Source organism: Amblyomma maculatum, chromosome 5 (assembly GCF_055883805.1).
Source record: "Amblyomma maculatum isolate TAMU_Amacu chromosome 5, ASM5588380v1, whole genome shotgun sequence".
Lineage (NCBI taxonomy): Eukaryota > Metazoa > Arthropoda > Arachnida > Ixodida > Ixodidae > Amblyomma > Amblyomma maculatum.
This window is the reverse complement of record NC_139348.1, coordinates 92,206,358-92,228,079: the sequence shown is the minus strand read 5'-3', so window position 1 is coordinate 92,228,079 and position 21,722 is coordinate 92,206,358. Positions and strand designations below refer to the sequence as shown.

General features: G+C 48.0%; 1 protein-coding gene across 1 annotated transcript in view; it reads left to right on the top strand.

The window, feature by feature from the left end:
- LOC146188698 (putative glutamate receptor) overlaps nucleotides 1-21,722 on the top strand; it is a 68,351-nt gene that overhangs the window by 19,955 nt on the left and 26,674 nt on the right. The window contains exons 4-5 of the mRNA XM_084605110.1: nucleotides 612-765; nucleotides 3,596-3,812. Of these exons, the coding sequence (XP_084461236.1) occupies nucleotides 612-765; nucleotides 3,596-3,812 (371 nt within the window). The remainder of the gene's footprint in view (nucleotides 1-611; nucleotides 766-3,595; nucleotides 3,813-21,722) is intronic.

Genomic DNA, 21,722 nt, shown 5'->3' with positions numbered 1-21,722 from the left:
ATTACGACTTGCAGCTTACCAGTATCGCTCAAGAGGAAAGTATACAGTAGTTGCATCTTACCTGTACTCACCTATGGGGCTGAAACGTGGAGGCTAACCAAGAGGGTTCTACTTAAGTTGAGGACAGCGCAGAGGGGTATGGAACGAAACATGGTAGGGGTAACATTAAGAGATAGGAAGCGTGCAGAGTGGGTCAAAGAAATAACTCAAGCTACTGACATACTAGTGGAAATTAAGAAGAAAAAATGGGCATGGGCAGGAAATGTAGTGCGAAGAGAGGATACCCGATGGTCGCTTAGGGTAACAAACTGGATTCCAAGGGAAGGAAAGCGTAGCAGGGGGCGGCAGAAAGTTAGGTGGGCGGATGAGGGTAAGAAGTTCGCAGGAGTCAAGTGGATGCAGCTAGCACAGAACCGGTTTAATTGGAGAATTATGGGAAAGGCCTTCGCCCAGTGGTGGGTATAGTCAGGCTGATGATGATAATGATGGGTCTTACTGTAAAGAAAATATTGCAATGGAGAATCGAACCGCAGGCTTCGATTACGCATGTCAGTGACCTGAACCTGGCGCTCAAAAGTTGTGCTGTCATATATCTGATCTTGATATTTCAGGTGTGGATGTACCTTATCTTCTCGATGGTACTGCTCTCACTCATGGCATCGCTGCTGCACACGGCGTCATATCGGATGCGGGGAAGGAGCAGCAAGTTTACCGAATTGTGGAGCAAATACGTCCAGATGTTTTTCGAGAATATGTTCTGCGAAGGCAAGTCGCCATATTAACACGTTACGAGCTATGTCACCATGAAATATTAATGACATTGCATGCAAACATTACGCAAATGTGCACTTTGCCATATAGAAATGCTTACGATTTTCATATAGAGCTTAGTGCCCCTGAGTAGACGTCATGTAGTTTTGTTGGCGCCATTAGTAAAACTTCCTTCTGGAAAACTCTGCTCGATCTGTACCGATTGCGTTTATTGGACAAAAAAAAAAGAGGTTTGCACCATGCCCGTCGCCCACAAAACACATCGTTCATCGCTAGTTCGCATGCGCCGATTGGTGCCGACGTTGTAGGCGCGCGCATTAAAACCGTTTGATCGATAATTTCTAACGTGATAGCGTTAAAGACAAGGCGCACCAGAAACTCCGTCGTCGTCGTCGGCATTATGAGCGAAAAATTGAGCGGCATTATGAGCGAGATGGCGCTAGGCGATTGCATGACCGGGCGCTGAATCTTCGATTTTTTGTTCCTCTAAACCATCGTTGACGCAGCTCAAGGCTCGCAAGAATCCCGCGGAAAGTTACCGCGGCGTCTTTTTCTTGGTACTTGATGTTGACTATTGTACGCCGCAGTAACTCTTGATGAACACTGCCTGCGCACAAAACCGAAACAAATAAAACTTCACGGCATCTTCCCGCGCATGTCGGCACCCATGAAAAAAAAAGGCGAGAAAAGGGTAGATTCGGGCTGGTTGATTCCGAAAACGGCGAAAACAGCGCTTACAGACGAGACGGCAGACAATGCATGTATTTCGCCGTTTTCTGCTGTTCCGTCTGTTAGCGCTGTTTTTGTCCTTCCCTTCAGAACAGACAAAAGCCGCTCTATTGAGCCCGCTCGAGTGTGTGGCGCGTGTAAATGCACCCAAACCAGAGTTACGCTGGTAGCGGAGGCTGCTTAGACGTCCATACGTTCAAAACAAGTAGATCATGGGCACTCCAGCGCGCCCCTGGTAAATGGAGGCAACTGAAGTTTGTGTCGGTGAATGATGTCCGAATAACGATAATATTAGCAGGAATTATATAGTGGCATTTTTCTAGATGCATCATGCCTCATTTTAAGGGGGCTCCTCAGTACTCGCCAACCTTGCTCATTCAGTTGTGCTCGAATCCAACTGTTTGATTCGAGTTGGCAAACAACATTCAAACGTGCCGGCAAAAAGAAAAAAAAAACAGCTTAGGAAGGGAGCAAAGCACTATCGCTTCCAAAGTGACAGGTTCGACATACGTATTGCAATATGACCTGTAATGCGCCGGCACGATTCAATGTAGCGTATCGAGCAAGTATTGCTCGAAAACATGTATGATCTATTTTACCAAACCTGCAATTAGAATGATAAAGCACCCCCCCCCCCCCAAATTCTACAATACATTAAGCGCTGACCAACATATACAAGACACCAATGCGCATACGTAAAGGTGATTACATAAGCAACCGAGAGCTTATGTTTGAAACTGCCGCTGGGAAAATGTGTGATATTCACTGGAGAGTCCCCGCTGTTGCTCGTTGCATCATTCCTTTTTGTACTGCGATTTCAGTTCTATAAGCGCCAGGCGCTTAGAAAAAAAAACGAAAAGCATACCCCAAAGGAGCGAGAAGACAGGCGGGGGCCATCCGTAGGACGAAAAAAACGACGCACTTTAAAAAATGACGAACCGTATACTATCAAGTACAAATGACAGACAAGCAGGGGCCGTATTCTCGACACGCATGGCCACTGCTCGGCGCCATATTGTTTTTCGGATTGGTTCTCAATATTGCCACATGTTTTGGCTCGGCTTGGTTTGTGGAGTTTCACTTCCCAAAGATGTTCAGGCTATGAGAGACGCCGTAGGGGAGGAATTCGGAAATTTAGACCACCTGGTGTTCTTGAACGTGCACTGACATCGCAGAGGACACGGACGCCTGGATTTTAGCCCACATCAAAAAACGGCCTCCGCGGCCGTCATTGGATCCCGCATCCAGAAGTTTGGCGAAGCGACTTCAGTGCGCGCTCCTCCTCTAGCGGCAAAATTCTGCGGCGTCTACCTGGCTCGAAGCCATGCCTTGATTTTGGATCAATAATGATTTTTCACTGAATGAGAGAAGCCTCCAGGGATTGCCTGATAAATTAAAAAAAAAACAGATTATAAATGCAAGCAATGCTGTAATGGCGGCTAGTTTGTTTTCCATCATCACGTAGGTGCGCTAAGCTTTAACTCAAGACGATTCACTAACACAAACTATAAATGCAACTCTTAGGCACAACTGACGGCACTGACTGACGCTGCGGACTAACCTTTCCAGGTACCACAACTATCTAGCAAAAGTGTGTTATTTACTTATGATTATAAGCTCTGGCGCCATCTAAAAGAGACCAAGAAAATTACTGCGCCATTGCCTTCATTTTCTTATGAGAATCGGTTACACTCTTTTACTTTCTTTCTTGAACAATTTTATTGCTGTTCTAAAAATTTTCAAGCTAAAAATGTTTAATTTCTAGACACCTTTAGCTACTGCATCGCTTGATCGATTTTCCTTGCCAATTGGTCGTACATTTATCAACAATCTGGAAGTGCAAAATTGAAAACGTTTTAGTGACCGCGGGCGCTGATACTATCCTGAAACATCTGTAATTTGACAAATGGGAACCGCCGCGTTTTGATAACTTGATACAACGGGACGATTCTCATCTGGTAATATTTAGGAGCTCTGATGCAACAATTCACGACTTAACAGGGACTCTTAGGCGTCCTTATTGTTTTCTGTAGCCTTTTGCGATGTGCGTGTCACAACAACAGTTCGTGTCACAACTTCTGTCTTACTTTCGCAGCGTCGCCGGAGACTCCCAACGAGATGCCGGTGCGTGTGTTGAGCGCCGTCTGGTGGATTACTGTCATGGTACTGATGAACGCCTTCGCTGGTCAGATGAGAGCCTGCATGATGGTCCACTCCGATGTGGCGAGGATCTCTGGCGTGGCTGACGTGAATGCCAGGGTGCAAAAAGGGGAACTACTTCCCTACACGATGACAAAGACGGAGATCGAGAGGTCTTTGAAGGTGGCTACCATTTTGATCATTTTTGTGGGGATAGGTACCCGCAAGAGCCGGCAATTTCATTGGAGATGTAGTGCATAACCATGCGAGCTCTTCCTATTACCCTAAATGCGGTCGCTTTCGTGCAACGCGTAATAAACACCTGAGGGTAGCAAGTTGCGTTAGGAAGTCCTGTATTGTTCGAATGCAGGAACACTCTTCCTTTTCAGGCTCCGATTTTAAATCCTTGTACTTGTACCACAAAGTAGCCACCCTACATAAGCCCTGTTAGGTTGTAATTTACCAGCGGCTAGAGCGAAAAAACGGGATGCTCGTACAAGAACAGAATGAGAAGTTTAGGCTTAAACTGAACATTAAAAAGAAAAAGATGATGGCGTCTTGCCCTATCAAGACCTGGAGCATCAAGCTGTGACAGATTTTCTGTTCTTGGGCTCCAAGATTACCCGGAAGTAGACTGCACCGAGGAAATTATGAGACGCCTGCTTCTGGGAAAGAGAGCCATGGCTAGCCTTGACCGCCTAGTAAAGAGCAGAGACATTAGTCTGCCAACCAAGATCCGTATAACTCGTGCTATGGTCTTTCCGGTTGTGATGTATGGATGCGAGAGTTGGACTGTGAAAAAGGCTGACCGCCGAAGAATTGACGCGTTTGAATTGTGGTGCTGGCGAAGACTCTTGAGAGTTCCTTGGACTGCCAGAAGATCAAATCAGTCAATATTGTCGACCATAAACCCTGACTGCTCATTGGAGGGTCCAATTCTAAAGTTAAAGCTCAGCTACTTTGGTCATCTGATGAGAAGAGAGGAGTCGCTGGAGAAAGATTTGATGTTGGGAAAGGTTGAGGATCGCCAGAGAAGGGGTAGGCAGCAAACGCGATGGTTAGATGGCATCCTCGAGGCACTGCAGATGAAGGTATGCGATGTTAGGAAGATAGTGAGAGACCGGAAAGCGTGGCGTGACATGGTCCATAGGGTCACGAAGAGTCGGACACGACTGAACGACTGAACTGAACTGATTCTGACACTGCACTCCATCTTTCTGCGCTACTTAAACGAGCTCATTAGATTATTAGGAATCAAATGGCGTAATGATTCTCAGTTTGGCTTCGATACTGTGACGTCTTCATCATCACCTGTTGTTTCCTGTTTCGAAAAATATCACGAATTTACACCCACGCCAAGCACAATGCGTATACCCTTCCCTAATTGAAAGTGCGACAGAAAGGGTGACATGTAACAGGGAAATGGGAGGAAGATAAATAAGGGGTTTCCCGCAACACTGATAAGTAATGAAAAAGATATTCAACATTTACCCTGGAACACCATTGGAATCATTTAATTTTAAATGGATTGTAATACTTACCAAGTGCCTCAACACGCTTACTTGCGCACCACTACACCTTCGTAGCATTGAGAGCCATTCAATGAAGCCATCGTGGTGGGGTTCATACACAGAACCTGAAATGTCTAAGCATTGAGTAGGAGCGGTGCAATATATATATATATATATATATATATATATATATATATATATATATATATATTGTCACGTGGTGGCGACCAGGGTCGATGACACAAATGAAGACACAGGCCTGATGGTACTGAAATTAACTCTTTATTGGGCTGACTTGCGCCCGCAAAAGAACTGAGCAACTCTGCGGCGGCGATAGCAACAAACGTGCTGGTCGATCGTCGAACAAAGAATGCTCGTCACACTCGTCAACGCTCAATTTAAAGGCTGCACAGAACAATCTAGATAACGTCGCAAACAGCTACCAGCACGGGCTGGAGCATTGTGGAAAGACACCCGAGTGGCCTGAACCTTCGAGACAGATCTCGGTGCATCTTGCGCTACAACGAAACTGATAAAGGTGTGACTCGCGACATCGAGCATTAACAAACAAAGATTACGGAACTGATACGCGGTCCAGAATTAGAGTGATAAGCCTGTATGCCTGCGGCTGTTAAAAAACAACAAATACAGCTTTAGAGGTTCCGTGGCAATATATATATATATATATATATATATATATATATATATATATATATATATATATATATATATATATATATACGGTTTTTCACATAACTTCCACTATGGATTTTAAAAGTGCTACAGAAAAACGTGGGGAAAGTACCCCTGAGGCATGTACCATCGACCCAATTCGCAGTGTGCTGGCAATCGTGGCCCTATATTGGACCAATATACTCTCAACAAAATCCAATACTTGGTAAAGGTTCTTGGTGACCAGCTAATGGCGTATCGTTTGTTGTCATGTAGCGCTCCTCATTGCATTTTGAATTTTCATCAATTTGACAACTAAGATGAATTCTGAAAAACATTTATCGCTCATTTTGGGCCAAGTGGGTGTCGTCATGTTGTGGAGGGATTTAGGAAACAACCTATGAACGTACTTTCTACCGCCGTACTTTCGACGTGGCCGTTTCTTCCACAATTTCAAGAATGGCTGCGAAAGATGAAAAATTGTTACGTGACTGCGTTTATGAGTTATAATATTGCAGCGCTTCCAACAACGTCTGGGCGAACGTGATGTACAGGGTCGTCCACTTCTAGCTAGAATACGGTCACTGCTTTTAAAGCAACATTGTATCTGACGCAGGCAGATATCGATGCAAAGCGATGCAAGCACACAGAGACACGGATGTGCTGCTTCACATGGCCAGCCACTTTAGATCACTGCGTGGCCGGGTCGGATGCAATGACACCTTGAAAGCAGTGAGCGTGTTATAGCTGGAAGTGGACGAGACTGTACGTTGTGATCGTGGTGATCGTGCAAAGGGGAGTGGCCGCCGCTTATTGCGATGGCCTCAACCATTACATAAATAAAGATTTCAAAGCTTGCCTTCAGTTAGGCGAATTATTCCTATCTCTTCCGTTTTTCCAGTGTAATAGCTTGATATAAACCCCATCCGAGTTAGCTTTATGTGGTCTCTCCATAGATTATCGCTGATCCTGGCTTCGACTATCCGAGCTGACAGTGTTTTGAGACTATGCTGGCAGTTGCATCAACCGCTCACATCGAAAGGACGAGTCTTTAAGCTTGATTCAAAAAAATGTACGGCAGCGCTGCAATATGCTGCCGTAAGTCCGCAGCTATGTGGCAGTTTTAAGGCGAAAGCCTTTAATAGCTCATAATGTCGTTCGCTGAAGGTTTCACACTTTGCCCTAGGTCACGTGATGCCACTCAAGAATACGGGCACTGCATGTCATGGTGGGTCACCCTGAGGCCACGCCCCCTCCTCCCCTAATGGGGGACGTATAAAGGCGCAAGCCTTAATGCGCTTTCTTTACGTGAGAGGCGTAGCTGGCAGCTGACATGGCCGAGCCCTAACTGGACGTACGGCTTTCTGACATTAAGCTTGTCAGGCGCTGTCAACTCGGGCCTCCTCTTTCATATGTGAGGGTGACACCAGAATCAGCCTACCAAGACCCTTGCACTCACGTTATCCCTAGGCCACGCAGCCACGTTCATACGGCTCAGTTAATGCGGGGCTTTATATGTTGGCTGGTAGCTTACGTATCGCGTCATACCGATCCAGGCGTCCGTGGTGCGCCTTTCATTCGGCGCTTCCTCGAACGCCGCACGACGCTGCCTACAGAAGGACACACAGTAAAACCAGGAATCAGCGAAGTTTCATACAAAGCCTTTCGCCTTATCGCACTTTAGCGGTCCAAAGTAGCGCACCATATTTTTTTCTTAGTTGCCTGGCTGTTTTAAATACCGGAATTGGCGATCGCTTCGAAAGTATTTGATTAACTGGGTCGTCTGTACCTGAGCCCCCTTAAACCCTATGAATGGCGCTTGGCCCAAAAGGAATAATGAAAAAAAATTGCATATTTCAACTTAGTCACACACACACACAAATATACATACATTATTTCGGTAAAGATCTGTATTATTGCTGTAATCAATTTAGGGAGGAAGATAATAAATATAAAGTACGAGGAAAAAACAACACACCGACAGTAAGGTTCAAAGACACGACCTCCGAGTATCACGTCCCTTACTCTTGCCAACTAATATTCACCGAAAGCTGTCGAACCTTCTATTGTATTGCGTATTAATGTTGCCTCAAACCGATTTTGTAATGTTCACCAGTGCCAGCCATTCATAGCTGTGGACAAACAAACCGCGCTCAATACAGGAAAATGTCAAGCATTCATTACCAACACAACCACCAAGCAGAAAAAAGAATGTACCGTAAAAGACAATATTACAAATAAGTAAACATGAATAGAAGTAGCCAGGCAGTACAACACGTGTATAGTTACCGAAATGGAAATAGTAAACCGCAGGAGATACAAAGGCAACAAATTAACCAGAACCAAAAATAGAAGTAATATCATAATATTTAAACAAGCATGTTAGAATAAAATGCTATCATTTAATGTATAAGACAACACTCCAGATAAAAAAAATGCAGAAGACGAAACACGGGTTCGAAAGTGCTACGCACTGTGGATTTATTGGAGGAAACATTCAAGAATTATATACATATACATACATACGTACATATATATATATATATATATATATATATATATATATATATATATATATATATATATATATATATATATATAAATATATATACATATAGGTATAAAAGGCTTCAGGTCTGCAATAATCCTGATCCGCCAGGCTGACCTGGTCACTGACTGTAGCGAACTACACTCAGCCATGACGATGGGTATCTACAAGAGAGAGCAGGATGACGATGAAGCAGCACGTTCACCCGTGTGAAAGATGAAGCTCCATACAGTGTTCACACTATTTCGCCTGCGCAGTTGAAGCGGCCAGCCTGGCCGCAGTTAGTCCGCAGCATTGCGTCGAATAATAGTCTTCATGCGTGAAACGTGGACAACTTCAGTGGCACGGTAACGACTGTCCGGGGCAGGGTAAACAGGGGAAACGTGATAGGTGACCGGTTAGGCTTTCCAAGAACTGAGTAAGGACCAATGTACCGACACTGGAACTTTTCACAAAGGCCAGGAGGGCGTATTGATGTCTGAAGTAACACCTCGTCACCGGGACGGAGCGAAACTTGGCGGTGGGTCGCATCAGCGGCACCTGCGGCCTTCCTGGTTGGCTTCAGTGTTGAAGCGTGCAAGCCGGCGAGATCTGGCCACTCGGGAAATGAATTGGTCAGGAAGAAATGATGAGGAGCTGGCATGTGTAGAAAGGAAAGAGGCATCAAAAAGGTAGCGGGAGACGGGCCGTAAACGAGGATAACCTGAGTGTAACATGTTATCCGCTGTGCAGCCGTATTGTAGGCGAACGTAACAAAAGGAAATATTACGTCCCGATTTCGGTGGTCCAGGTGGACGTACATAGACAGCATGTCAGAGAGCGCGCGGTGGAACCGCTCAGTCAACCCACTGGTCTGCGGGTGATAGCTGGAGGTCAATTTGTGATGTGTGGTAGAGGCCTCAAGGACTTCGGCTTCAATCGTAGAGAGAAATGTCTGACCGTGGTCACCGAGAAGCACTTGAGGGGCCCCATGGCGCAGTACGAAACGTTCCAAAAATGATCTCGCGACCTCAGGTGCTGAGCCATTAGGCAGGGCAGCGGTCTCAGCGTAGCATGTTAGATGGTCAACGGTGGGGACGATCCAGCGATTACCTCGTGCGGACAATGGAAGCGGCCCGTGTAAATCTATGCCGACAACGGCGAAAGGAGTGGCAGGGAAAGGTAGACGCTGTAGTAGGCAATCAGAAGATGGAATCGGCTGTTTTGCGGCGCTGGGAAAGCAGACAAGAGGCGACGTATTTTCCCACGCTTGAGGCGAGGCCTGGTCAGAAGAAACAATTTTTCACGCGGTGGTAAGTTTTGTGAAAAACTAAGTGACCGGCTGTAGCCGCATCGTGGAGAGCCGGTAGCATATGGGTGCGAAGCGCACTCAGGATAACGGGGACCGAACGGGTGTCTTCAAAGCAATAATTGTAACGGGAGAGCACGCCGTAGTCAAGTTTGAACTTTTGAAGTTGCCTGTGCATCCTAGCGGTAGGAGGGTGTGAAGCACCGGTAAGACGGTCGGTTAGAGAACGGTAGTAGGGATCTGTTCGCTGTTGTGAAATAATTGCGTAGCGATCTGGAGCAGCAGCAAAAGGAGAAATGGTGATGTTTGGAGCCCTGGGCGACCCTGGGACGTCGAGGGTGCACGCAGGAAGGCGCGAAGAAGTACTAGGTGGTGATTCTGGAAGCGGGCAACGGGAAAGGGAGCATTGGCAGCTTGATGTTTGCGACCGGATTTGTATGTGACATCGCAGGTGTATTCCTTCGAGTCAAATATTTGAGGGTGGATAACAAACACTGAGCGTGGTGATCAGTAACGATCGTGAAATAGTGGCCGTAGAGGTAGGGGCGTAATATCTGAACTGCCCAAACGCCGGCGAGGCACTCTTGCTGAATGATGGTGTAGTTGCGTCCCGCTGGTGGTAGAGTGCGACGTCCAAACGCAATTACCTTCTCCCGAGAAGCGCTATCACGCTGCAGAAGTACGGGGCCAATACCAAGACTGTTGGCATCGGTGCGGAGAATGGAGGCAGCAGTGTCGTCGAAGTGAGCGAGAACAGGGTCCGAAGTGAGGGCATTCTGCAGGGTTTGAAAGCTTTCTCGCATTCTTCGGACCAATTGAAAGTAGTACGGTGAGTAAGAAGGTGGTGTAGTGGTGCAGCAATGGTTGCGAAATTGCGAATGAAACGGCGAAAGTATGAAGATAGGCCAAGGAAACTGCGTATATCGTTAGTCAGCTGAGGGCGTGCAAAGTTGAAACCTGCAGCAAGCTTGTCAAGGTCGGGCCGAATGCCATCGTGAATGATGAGGTGGCTCAGGATCCTGATTCCTTTCTTTGCGAAATTACACTTTTTTGTGTTCAGCTGGAGACTGGTGGATGCCTGGCACGTTAATACTTGATCAAGGCGGCATAAATATTATAAAAAGTTGCAGAGAAGATAACTATGCTGTCCAGGTAGCACAAGCATGTTTTCCAATTAAGTTCTCTAAGAACAGTGTCAATAATGCGCTCAAACGTAGCTGGGACCGTAAAAAGTCCAAAAGACATGGCATTGAATTCGTAAAGCCCAAAATTACAGACCAATCAGCTTACTGTATGTTACGTATAAGATTTTTACTAAGGTAATCGCTAATAGAATCAGGACAACCTTAGACTGAAATCAAGCAAAGGATCAAGCAGGGTTTCGGAAACGGTACTCTACTATCGATCATATCCATACCATCAATCAGGTGATAGAAAAATGCTCGGAATATAACCAGCCTTTATACATAGCATTCATTGATAACGAAAAAGCATTTGACTCAGTTGAAACCTCGACGGTGATGCAGGCACTGCGAAATCAGGGGGTAGACGAGCCGTACGTGAAAGTGCTGGAAGATATATATAGTGGCTGAACAGCAACCATAGTTCTGCATAAAGTAGCAAAATTACCATAAAGAAAGGTGTTAGGTAAGGAGACACAATCTCCCCAGTACTATTAACAGCTTGCTTGGAATGGGGGCAGTTAGGGATAAGGGTAAACGGAGAATACCTCAGTAATCTGCGATTTGCTGATGACATTGCCTTGCTAAGCAACTCGGGGGATTAACTGCATATAATGATTGATGACCTAGACAGGAAAAGTAGAAATGTAGGCTTGAAAATCAATATGCAGAAGACTAAGGCAGTGTTCAACAGCCTCGGGAAGAAACAACAGTTTACATTAGGTAGCGAATTACTGGAAGTTGTAGGCGAAAATTTCTACTTAGGACAGGTAGTAAGAAAAAATCCGGACCATGGAAAGGAAATAACAAGAAGAATAGGATTGTTGAGATGGAGCGCATTTGGCAAGCACTCGCAGATTATGGCTAAAAGCTTACCGGTATCGCTCAAGAGGAAAGTATACAACAGTTGCACCTTACCTGCACTCACCCATGGGGGCTAAAACGTGGAGGCTAACCAAGAAAGCTCTGCTTAAGTTGAGGTCAACCCAGATGGCTATGGAACGAAAAATCGTAAGGGTAACATTAGGAGATAGGAAGCGTGCAGAGTGGATGAGAGAAATAACTCAAGTTACCGACATTCTAGTGGTAATTAAGAATAAGAAATGGGCATGGGCAGGACATGTAGTGTGAAGAGAAGATAACCGATGGTCGCTTAGGGTAACAAACTGGATTCCAAGGGAAGGAAAGCGTAGCAGGGGGCGGCAGAAAGTTACGTGGGCGTATGAGATTAAGAAGTTCGCAGGGGCAAGTGGACGCAGTTAGCACAAAACCGGGTTGAGTGGAGAAATGTGGGAGATGCCTTCGCCCTGCAGTGGGTATATTCAGGCTGATGATGATGATGATTGGGAGTAGCCAATACGGTCTTTTCTTTGTCGGCTTCGTGCATCGGAATCTGCCAGTAAACGAAACTCATATCCAATGTGAAGACATATTCGGCGCCCTGAAGACATTCGAGGGAGTCGGTAATACGTGGCACAAGGTAAACATCCTTGCTAGTCGCTTTATGTGCACGGTAATCAAAAGAAAAGCGCGCAGACCCATTCATTTTTTTTGTGACGCAGGAAGGTCAGGATTGATGGTGCTAAAGAGAACATCGAGAGAGGCATATGAAGAAGCTGCTTATGAGGAGGGGGGCGGTAAGGGCGGTGAGGGACACAGGTTTAATGTCAAGGGCACAAGAAAACAGGTCCCTTTAGTTAGCACAATGGGCTCTGGAGAAGTGTTTAAAGTAGCGACAAGCGCTGTGCCGTGCTCAAACTTAACAACACTTGATGATTGCGCGATTTCATAGGTTAGATGACGATCAGAAAGCAGGATTAGCACATCTCAGTTATCAATGTCAGTAGAAGTAAGCGCGACAAGTTGTGCGCTACCAGGGGACGAAACCGATTCAGTAGCGTCAAGCAAGCGATGGCGGGGATTGTGAGGTTCAGAAGAAGGATTGCTCTCATTCATGTAAATGATCCTGTGACGACACGAAATGCTGGCTGATGCGGCAGACAGTAGATCCCATCCTAAAATAATTGGGTGAGCGCACGGTAACATCATGGCAAATTGTACACGGTGGCGGACACCGTCAACAAAAACTCGCACAGTACACTTAGCAGAAGGCCGAATTATTGCACCATTAGCTCCACGGAGTTCAAGTCCATGGTAAGGCGTTTTCACTTTTCGCAAGAGTGAGCACAGGTCAGTGTGTATCACAGAAACAGCGGCGCCCGTGTCAATCAAAGCCTCAACAGATAAACCTTCAACCCAAACTAAACTCATATTGGAGGGACGTTGCGGAGGATTTTTGGGATGGCCGAAGAGTGCAGTTTGCCCTCCTAAAACTGCAGTGGTCAGTTTCCCAATAGGAGGGGGGCATCATAGAAGGTTGACGGAGCGGCGAGGTTGAGCGGCGAAAAGGCGAAGGAGAACTGCGTCTTTAAGGCCCGTAACCACCAGGCGGAGCGGGACTTTCTGGCTGGATTGATGAACGTCGGAAAGGGGATGAACGGCGGTTAGAGCCGGAGAAGCGAGGAGGGTAGTCTGTTTCAAATGAGTCATAGCCGCGGCGTTCATTTGGAGCCTGCGGTGACAGAAACGGGAAATATGGCCTCGGTACCCGCAGTAATAACAAACAGGGCGGGCTGGGCCCCAGGAGGAGTAGTATGTCGGCGCCGCGGTAGGTGGTGCCAATGCGGCTACATGAGCGCTGGTAGGCGCCGGTGGCGTAGGCTACCCAAATGTAGGCGGCAAGGACGTCACCTGGGCGTACGTTGGCACACGAGAGGTGGTAGGAGCGGCCGGTGTTGAGGTGGAAGAAGTCATATAGGCCAACTCTTCTTTGACAATGCTACACAGGCCGGCACTTGAAGAATGTGGGTCAGATTCAGGGCAGCACAAATCACCTTGAGCCAAGAGCGTTTTACGAATTAGTCCGCGGATAAGCGCATGGAGGTCGGAGTTGACAGTGGAATCGAATGAAGTGTGATCAGGCTGCAGGCGTATTGACTGTAGTTCGTCAAAGCGTTGACAAGTCGATATGATGGCGTCGATCGTGGTAGGGTTCTGCACAGCCAGGGCGTTAAACGCGAGTGGCCGAATGCCTGTAGGGACGTGCCGAACTTACTCGGCCTCTGGCATGGTGTCATTTATGCGTCGACAAAGTGTGAGAACGTCTTCTATATAAAAATTATAGGTTTCATTGGACCGCTTAGGTCCGGCATCTAGCTTCTTCTTGGCAGATTCTGTGCGAACTGTAGGAGCGCAAAATCTGGCGTAACTTTTGTTTGAAGGTAGCCAGTCCGGAATCGTCAATTCATGGTTTAGGAACAACGTTTCAGCCACATCCATCAATTAAAAGGACACATTGTTTAGATTATTTAGTTTAAGAGAATCGCCCCACCCGTTGAAAGCACTGACCCGGTCGTAGCGATGTATATATATATATATATATATATATATATACTGTTACGGCGCGCGCGCCGAGGAGCGCTGCGCCAGAAAAAGAGGAGGCGCGGGACGAGCGTGAGACGAGCGCGCGGCGCCAGCGAGAGGGTTAGAGAACAAAAGAAGAGCGCCGGGGCAAGTGGTGTTTGCCTGGTGTCCTCCGTCCTTCTGTGTCTATCTGTAGGCAGGCACAGCGTCCCACAGCAATATATATATATATATATGTATGTATGTATGTATGTATGTATGTATGTATGTATGTATGTATGTATGTATGTATGTATGTATGTATGTATGTATGTATGTATGTATGTATGTATGTATGTATGTATGTATGTATGTATATGTTGGTTGGTTGGTTGGTTGGTTTGTGGAGTTTAACGTCCCAAAGCAACTCAGGCTATGAGAGACGCCGTAGTGGAGGACTCCGGAAAATTCGACCACCTGGGGTTCTTTAACGTGCGCTGACATCGCACAGCACACGGACGCCTTGCTTTTAGCCTCCATCGAAAAGCTGCCGCCGAGGCCGGGATTCGATCCCGCGTCCTTGGGAACAGTAGTCGAGATATGTATATATATATATATATATATATATATATATATATATATATATATATATATATATATATATATATATATATATATATATATATATATATATACGTGTGTGTGTGTTGATCCACCGCTTTTTGCGACATCAGTCCAATAGAAGACAACATTGAGCAGCTTTTGGGAGTCATATTAAGGGCACCCCCACCACTTGTGAGCCCCCGCTCGAACATATGTCTTTATTTCATCCAAAATCTTGAACTCTGCGCGTGATCTTCCGAATACCGGTGAATGATGACGATGCTGCGTATGTACAGTGAAAGCGGTGGAAGTTCTGGCGCCACGCTCAATATATATATATATATATATATATATATATATATATATATATATATATATATTGACGCATATAGAAGACGACGCGAAAGATTACATCTGAGACGACAAGCGCGAGCCTGGAAGTGAAAGGAGCTTGAACGCATGACTTGTTCTGGTCGACCATTCAAACCATCTATCGCTAGGTTCTCCTTGGTGTTCTACCGAGACGTGACACTGGTGGAGCGCGCTGAGGTATGCATAGGACTCCTCCCGGCAGTCCACAGCGGATCCCAAACATCAACACGCCTGTCCAGCGTGCTAGTCGCCGCCTTCTAGGCTTAGCGCCGGAGTACAGTCATCTGCCGAACGACTCCTCAAACGCCCAAGTTCCTCAGACCTCCCAATCCATGGCCCATGCCAACCCTACGCCGGTGACTCTACAGAACACCAAGGTGCCAGAGTGCTTTCGCGGGGAAGCGTTTGAAGATGTGGAGGACTGGCTCGACCAGTTTGAGCGAGTGGCCAAGATAAACCAGTGGAGTGCAGACCAGAAGCTTTGTAATGTTTATTTTGCCCTTAAGGATAATGCTAGAACGTGGTTTGAAAACCACGAGGTCAGCTTACCCACATGGAATGACTTCCGCTGCCAGCTGGTCGACACTTTCACGAGAACTGACCGACGGGACAATGCGCTGCACCTGCTTGAAGTGCGCATCCAGAGGCCAAATGAGAGCGTGGCTATGTTTGCGGAAGACATGGCTCGCCTTTTCCGCCGTGCCGACCCTGATATGAGTGAGTCAAGGAAGCTAAGGCATCTCATGCATTGTGTCAAAGAACAGGTGTTTGCCGGCTTGGCACGCAACCCACCTAAAACGGTGAGAGAGTTCGCTAAGGACGCTACTGCTATAGAGCGAGCCCTACAAGACCGCTGCCGCCAGTACAACCGACCCCCCAGTCGAAAAAAACTACAGAACTGTGTCAAAAATACGACAAAATATCCTGTAGTTCTGTCGTAACCATCACAATTTTCTGTAGTTCTGTAGTACTTTTCTGTCGTAACTACAGGAATTCCTGATGGTATGACAGAATTTTCTGTTGTCAAAACAGGTTTCCCGTCAAAGACCGCACAGACATTCTGTCGTAACATCAGAAAATTTTCTGTAGTTTTTTCCGACTGGGCCGTTAACTGTGCTTCGATGACTGCGGCAGCGCTGAATGCAACCGAATAGGACCGCTCTTCGAGACCTCATTAGAGAAATTGTCCTTGAGGAGCTCCAGCGAATTACGGCTACGAAGACTCAGTCATCACAGGCCCTCATGGAAACCGTCAGGAATGAAATTCAGCATGCCTTATCACCGTCTGCACCATGTAACCAGTCTAACCCCGTCGACAACGCGGCAGCTATTTCGAAGCCATACCACGCTCCACAATCGGTCAGCTTCACGGCCGACGTTCCTGCACCTTACCACGAGCCGCAACATGAGAGCTATGCCGCAGTCCTTCGCCGCCCGCCTCCAGACCACGCTCCACCGAGCTCATCGAGCTGTCAGGAGACGCAACTCTTCCATGGACCTCAGTGGGCGCCTTCCAGGCGCTTTCAACCACGCCGAACTGACAGGTGGCGCAGTTATGGTAGCCGGCCACTCTGTTTCTACTGCGGACAACCTGGCCACGTGTACGGTACTGCCTCTATCGCGAAGAGGGGCACGCCTTTCCGCCTGCTTCTGGTCGCCAACACTTCAATGCCGACACTGCCCAAATCGAGGACGACCCTCCGGTCAGCAGGGAAAACAAATCCCGGGGCTTCCGCCGCCGCTCCTCCCCATCACCACAGCATTATCCTTCGCCGATGCGCCGTAGCATTGCTGACGTTAGCGGACAGCGGTCCCCGAGCCCTCACCGGGGAAACTAACAGCCGCAACCTCGCGAGGGGAGGTTGCAACCAGTCGAAAAATGCCAAACCCCTCACCACCGCCGCAACCGCCGACAGCCTGTGCTTTTGACGCCGCTGTTAACATTAACATTGACATCGCCGCACTACCGCCGAAAATGCCGCCTACATTACCGCCGAAAATGCCGTCGTCGGGGCTGCCAGATGAGCAGCCCCGACGACGAAGCTGACAGCGCCGACCTTGCTGCACTTCCGCCGCAAATGCCGAAAAAGGTGAGCAATCTGGATGAAATTGTTAGCGCTGACCTCGCAGTTTCTATTGACGGGCTGGATGTACAGCCTCGTCCACTTCTAGCCAGAACACGGTCACTGTTTTCAAAGCGTCTTTGAGTCCGACCCAGCCACGCAATAAAGCTAAGTGATAGGCCACGTAAAGCAGCACGTCCGTGTCCATCTAAGATTGCATCGGTTGCATCGCTATGTAACTGGGTCGTACGCAATGTTGCTTTGAAAGCAGTGACCATGTTATAGATAGAAGTGGATGATCCTGTACATGCTCTAGTGAATACCGGAGCGGATTTTTCAATTATTAGCCAGAAACTGGCTGATACGCTGCGTAAAGTAAGAACTGAATGGACTGGGCCAGTAATTAGAAGTGCTGGGGGTCAGCTACTGGCACCGACAGGGAAGTACACTGCCCGGATAGGAATAGGAAACGCGGTGTTTGTTGGCAGTTTCGTTATTCTCCCCGACTGTTGCAAAGACTTCATCTTGGGCATGGACTTTCTGCGCCTTCATGGGGCTGTAATCAGCATTCGAGATAGCGTCGTTGCTTTCACCAAGAATCATGGAGACCTTGGTTATGCGCAGGTACCACTGATGCCCTTATGCGTCGCCAAGGAGACGGGGACATTACCTCCGCGGTCATGCTCTCTTGTTCAAGTCAAGTGCGACGTGGCGCATACCGGCGATGGAATCGCCGAAAGGGCAATCACCCTGGTACTAAGCCGAGGTGTTTCTATAGCTCGGGGGCTAGTCAACTTGACCGATGGACAGACCGAAGTGCTGCTGACAAACTTCAGCGCCGAGCGTCAGCAAATTCCGAAAGGCACAACTGTGGCCATTTTCGATAGCATCCTAAATGCGCAGCACTGCTTCTCACTGCAACAGGAAGGGCCAATGTGCAAGACACCCGTAACCATCGTCGATGTGAGTCCAAATTTGTCTTCTTCAGAACGGGACCGCCTTTTGGATCTCATAGATCAATTTCGAGACTGCTTTGCTTCCGAATCACGGGTCGGCCAAACGCCCTTGACAAAACATCGAATCATTACGGATGACTCGATTCGTCCGATTCGACAAAATCCTTACCGTGTGGCTCCGAAAGAACGGGAAGCCATTCAGCGCCAGGTGGCCGAAATGCTTAGAGACGACGTTATTCAGCCGTCACAGAGCCCCTGGGCTTCCCCCGTGGTGCTTGTTAAAAAGGACGGCAGCTTACGATTTTGCATAGACTACCGCAAGCTCAACCAAGTGACTAAAAAAGACGTGTACCCTCTTCCTCGTATCGACGATTCCCTTGATCTTCTACGAAATGCACGTTACTTCTCATCAATGGACTTGAAAAGTGGATATTGGCAAATAGAGGTGGATGAGAGGAATCGGGAGAAGACAGCATTCGTCACTCCCGACGGGTTGTATGAGTTCAAGGTGCTTCCGTTCGGTTTGTGCTCTGCACCAGCAACATTTCAGAGGCTGATGGACACTGTGCTCTCGGGACGTAAGTGGCAAACATGCCTGGTGTGTGTTGACGACGTGATTGTGTTTTCGGCCACATTTGAAGAGCATCTACGCCGTTTGCTAGCTGTGTTTCAATCCATACGATCTGCAGGCCTCACCCTAAAACCCGAGAAGTGCCACTTCGGCTACGAGGAGCTGCAGTTCTTAGGCCACGTCGTTAGCCAAGGTGTGCGGCCTGATCCTGAAAAGCTCTCCGCAGTCGCCAAGTTCCCAACACCTACGGACAAAAAGACATTGCGGTGCTTCCTGGGTCTTTGCGCCTATTACCGTCGGTTTATTCCTGGCTTCTCACGAATTGCCTGGCCATTACCTTCGTTGACGCGTGACAACGCTGTCTTTAGTTGGGGTGAAGAACAGCAACAAGCTTTTAATGAGCTGCGGAGGCGTTTACAGACACCACCTGTTCTGGCACACTTTGATGACGACGCTCCTAAACTGCTTCATACGGATGCCAGCAACGTGGGCTTAGGTGCTGTGCTGGTGCAGCGCCAGGATGGTGTGGAAAAAGTAATTGCTTACGCCAGCAGGACCCTATCTAAAGCGGAAGCGAACTACTCGACAACCGAAAAAGAATGCCTTGCAATGGTATGGGCGGTTATGAAGTTCCGCCCTTATTTGTACGCTCGCCCCTTTGAAGTCGTTAGCTACCATCACTCTCTCTGTCGGCTGACGAACCTAAAGGACCCTTCAGGGAGACTCGAGCGTTGGAGCCTTCGATTACAAGAATTTGGCATGACCATTATTTACAAATCTGGAAGGAAGCACACGGATGGTGATTGCCTTTCCCGAGCGCCGGTCGAACCTTCCACTATGACCGATGAAGGCACTACGTTTTTAGGTGTCATAGATGACGCAACGGTTTCCCAACAGCAGCGAGAGGACCAGCAATTGCTCCCTCTTATTGACTTCTTGGAAAAGAGAACTACGGTTATGCCTAAGATCTTCGCCCGAGTAATGCCTTCGTTCTTTATTCGCAACAACGTACTTTACAAGAACTTCCGCCCAGGGGGAAACAGTCATTTACTCGTCGTCCCATCAGTTCTCCGCAGTGAAGTTTTGCAAGCGTGTCACGACGAGCCAACCGCCGGTCACCTAGGCTACACCCGCCGTTTGGCTAAAGTACAGCATGGACACTACTGGCCAAAACTGCCGGTGACAGTGAAACACTATGTACGTACCGTCTCTTGCAGAAGTTTGCGGCCCAACGCGCCGGGCAGAGGAGCAGTATCGCTCCAGAGAGGCGGCGCTGCGCCCGCCGGCGCTGCCTGGTGACGCAGCTATAAAGAGTGAGGAGACTTGTTCTCTTCCCCTCATCCCGCGGCTGCGAGCAAAGATGAGCGATATCAACCGCGGGATGAGGAGAAGAGAACAAGCCTCCTCACTCTTTATAGCTACGTCACCAGGCAGCGCCGGCGGGCGCAGCGCCGCCTCTCGGGAGCGATACTGCTCCTCTGCCCGGCGCGTTGGGCCGCAAACTTCTGCAACAGACGGTACGTGCATAGACTGCCAGCGCCGTAAATCACCCCCTGTAAAACCAGCTGGCCTACTCCACCCTCTTCAAGTACCAACGACACCTTTTAAACAAATCGGCATGGACCTCCTGGGACCATTTCCGACGTCCACAGCCGGGAATAAATGGATAATGTGTGTGTGTGTGTGTGTGTGTGTGTGTGTGTGTGTGTGTGTGTGTGTGTGTGTGTGTGTGTGTGTGTGTGTGTGCGTGTGCGTGTGCGTGTGCGTGTGCGTGTGCGTGTGCGTGTGCGTGTGTGTGTGTGTGTGTGTGTGTGTGTGTGTGTGTGTGTGTGTGTGTGTGTGTGTGTGTGTGTGTGTGTGTGTGTGTGTGTGTGTGTGTGTGTGTGTGTGTTGATCCACCGCTTTTTGCGACATCAGTCCAATAGAAGACAACATTGAGCAGCTTTTGGGAGCCATATTAAGGGCACCTCCACCACTTGTGAGTCCCCGCTCAAACAAATGTCGTTATTTCAGCCAAAATCTTGAACTCTGCGCGTGATCTTCCGAATACCGATGAATGATGACGATGCTGCGTATGTACAGGTGAAAGAAGTGGAAGTTCTGGCGCCGCGCTCAATATATATGTATATATATATTTACGGGGAGATCGATCCTCTGAACAGATGCAGAAGGATGAGAGCCATGCTGGGCAACGGCTACGCGCTCATGATGAGTTTAGCCCAACATCTTTGCGCTCTCCTTCTACTCCTCTTTTCAACTTCATCCTAAAGGAGTACAGACACCATTTTTTGAAGCTTCGGAAGGAATACGATTGCATTCCTGGTTATAAAGAGATGCTCCCCAAGCAATCCCAACCTTGCACGTTTCCGCGAAGACATTTTAATTTGATTTTAAAAACAAGCCAGGCAAGAACTCCGTTTTTCAAAACCTATTATCATCGACATCTCTGTGACGAAAACGTGTACATAGGTAAACAACATGGCGTAATCAAACAACTGTGACGTGGAGTCGGCAAAGCAAAGAGCAGTGACATGGCCGGACTCGAACAGCGCCGCCGCCGCTTCCGGCCGTGCCCTGAGAAAGAACTACGCTTCTGCTCGCTTTACTCGATGGCTTCTTCGTTGGTGCCTGTTAAAATTACCTCACCGGTGTACGTATGGAGACTGCCTGCTAAACTCAGGCCACAACAGCATGCCGGCACAAGTGCAGGGCTTACGACAACGGTGCCTCTCAATGGCGCGCCGGGAACATACTGCGCCGCTCCCCGCCTACCCTAGACGTCGCTAGCCCTAACTGGTTTCATATCGAAGCGCCAGCAAAGGCGCTTCGGAACGGGCTAACGCTGTAATAAACGTCGGAGTTTAGCGCCGCTGTACTGGCAAGCCCATCTTGTGAAATATTTTCTTGCTTTGCGCG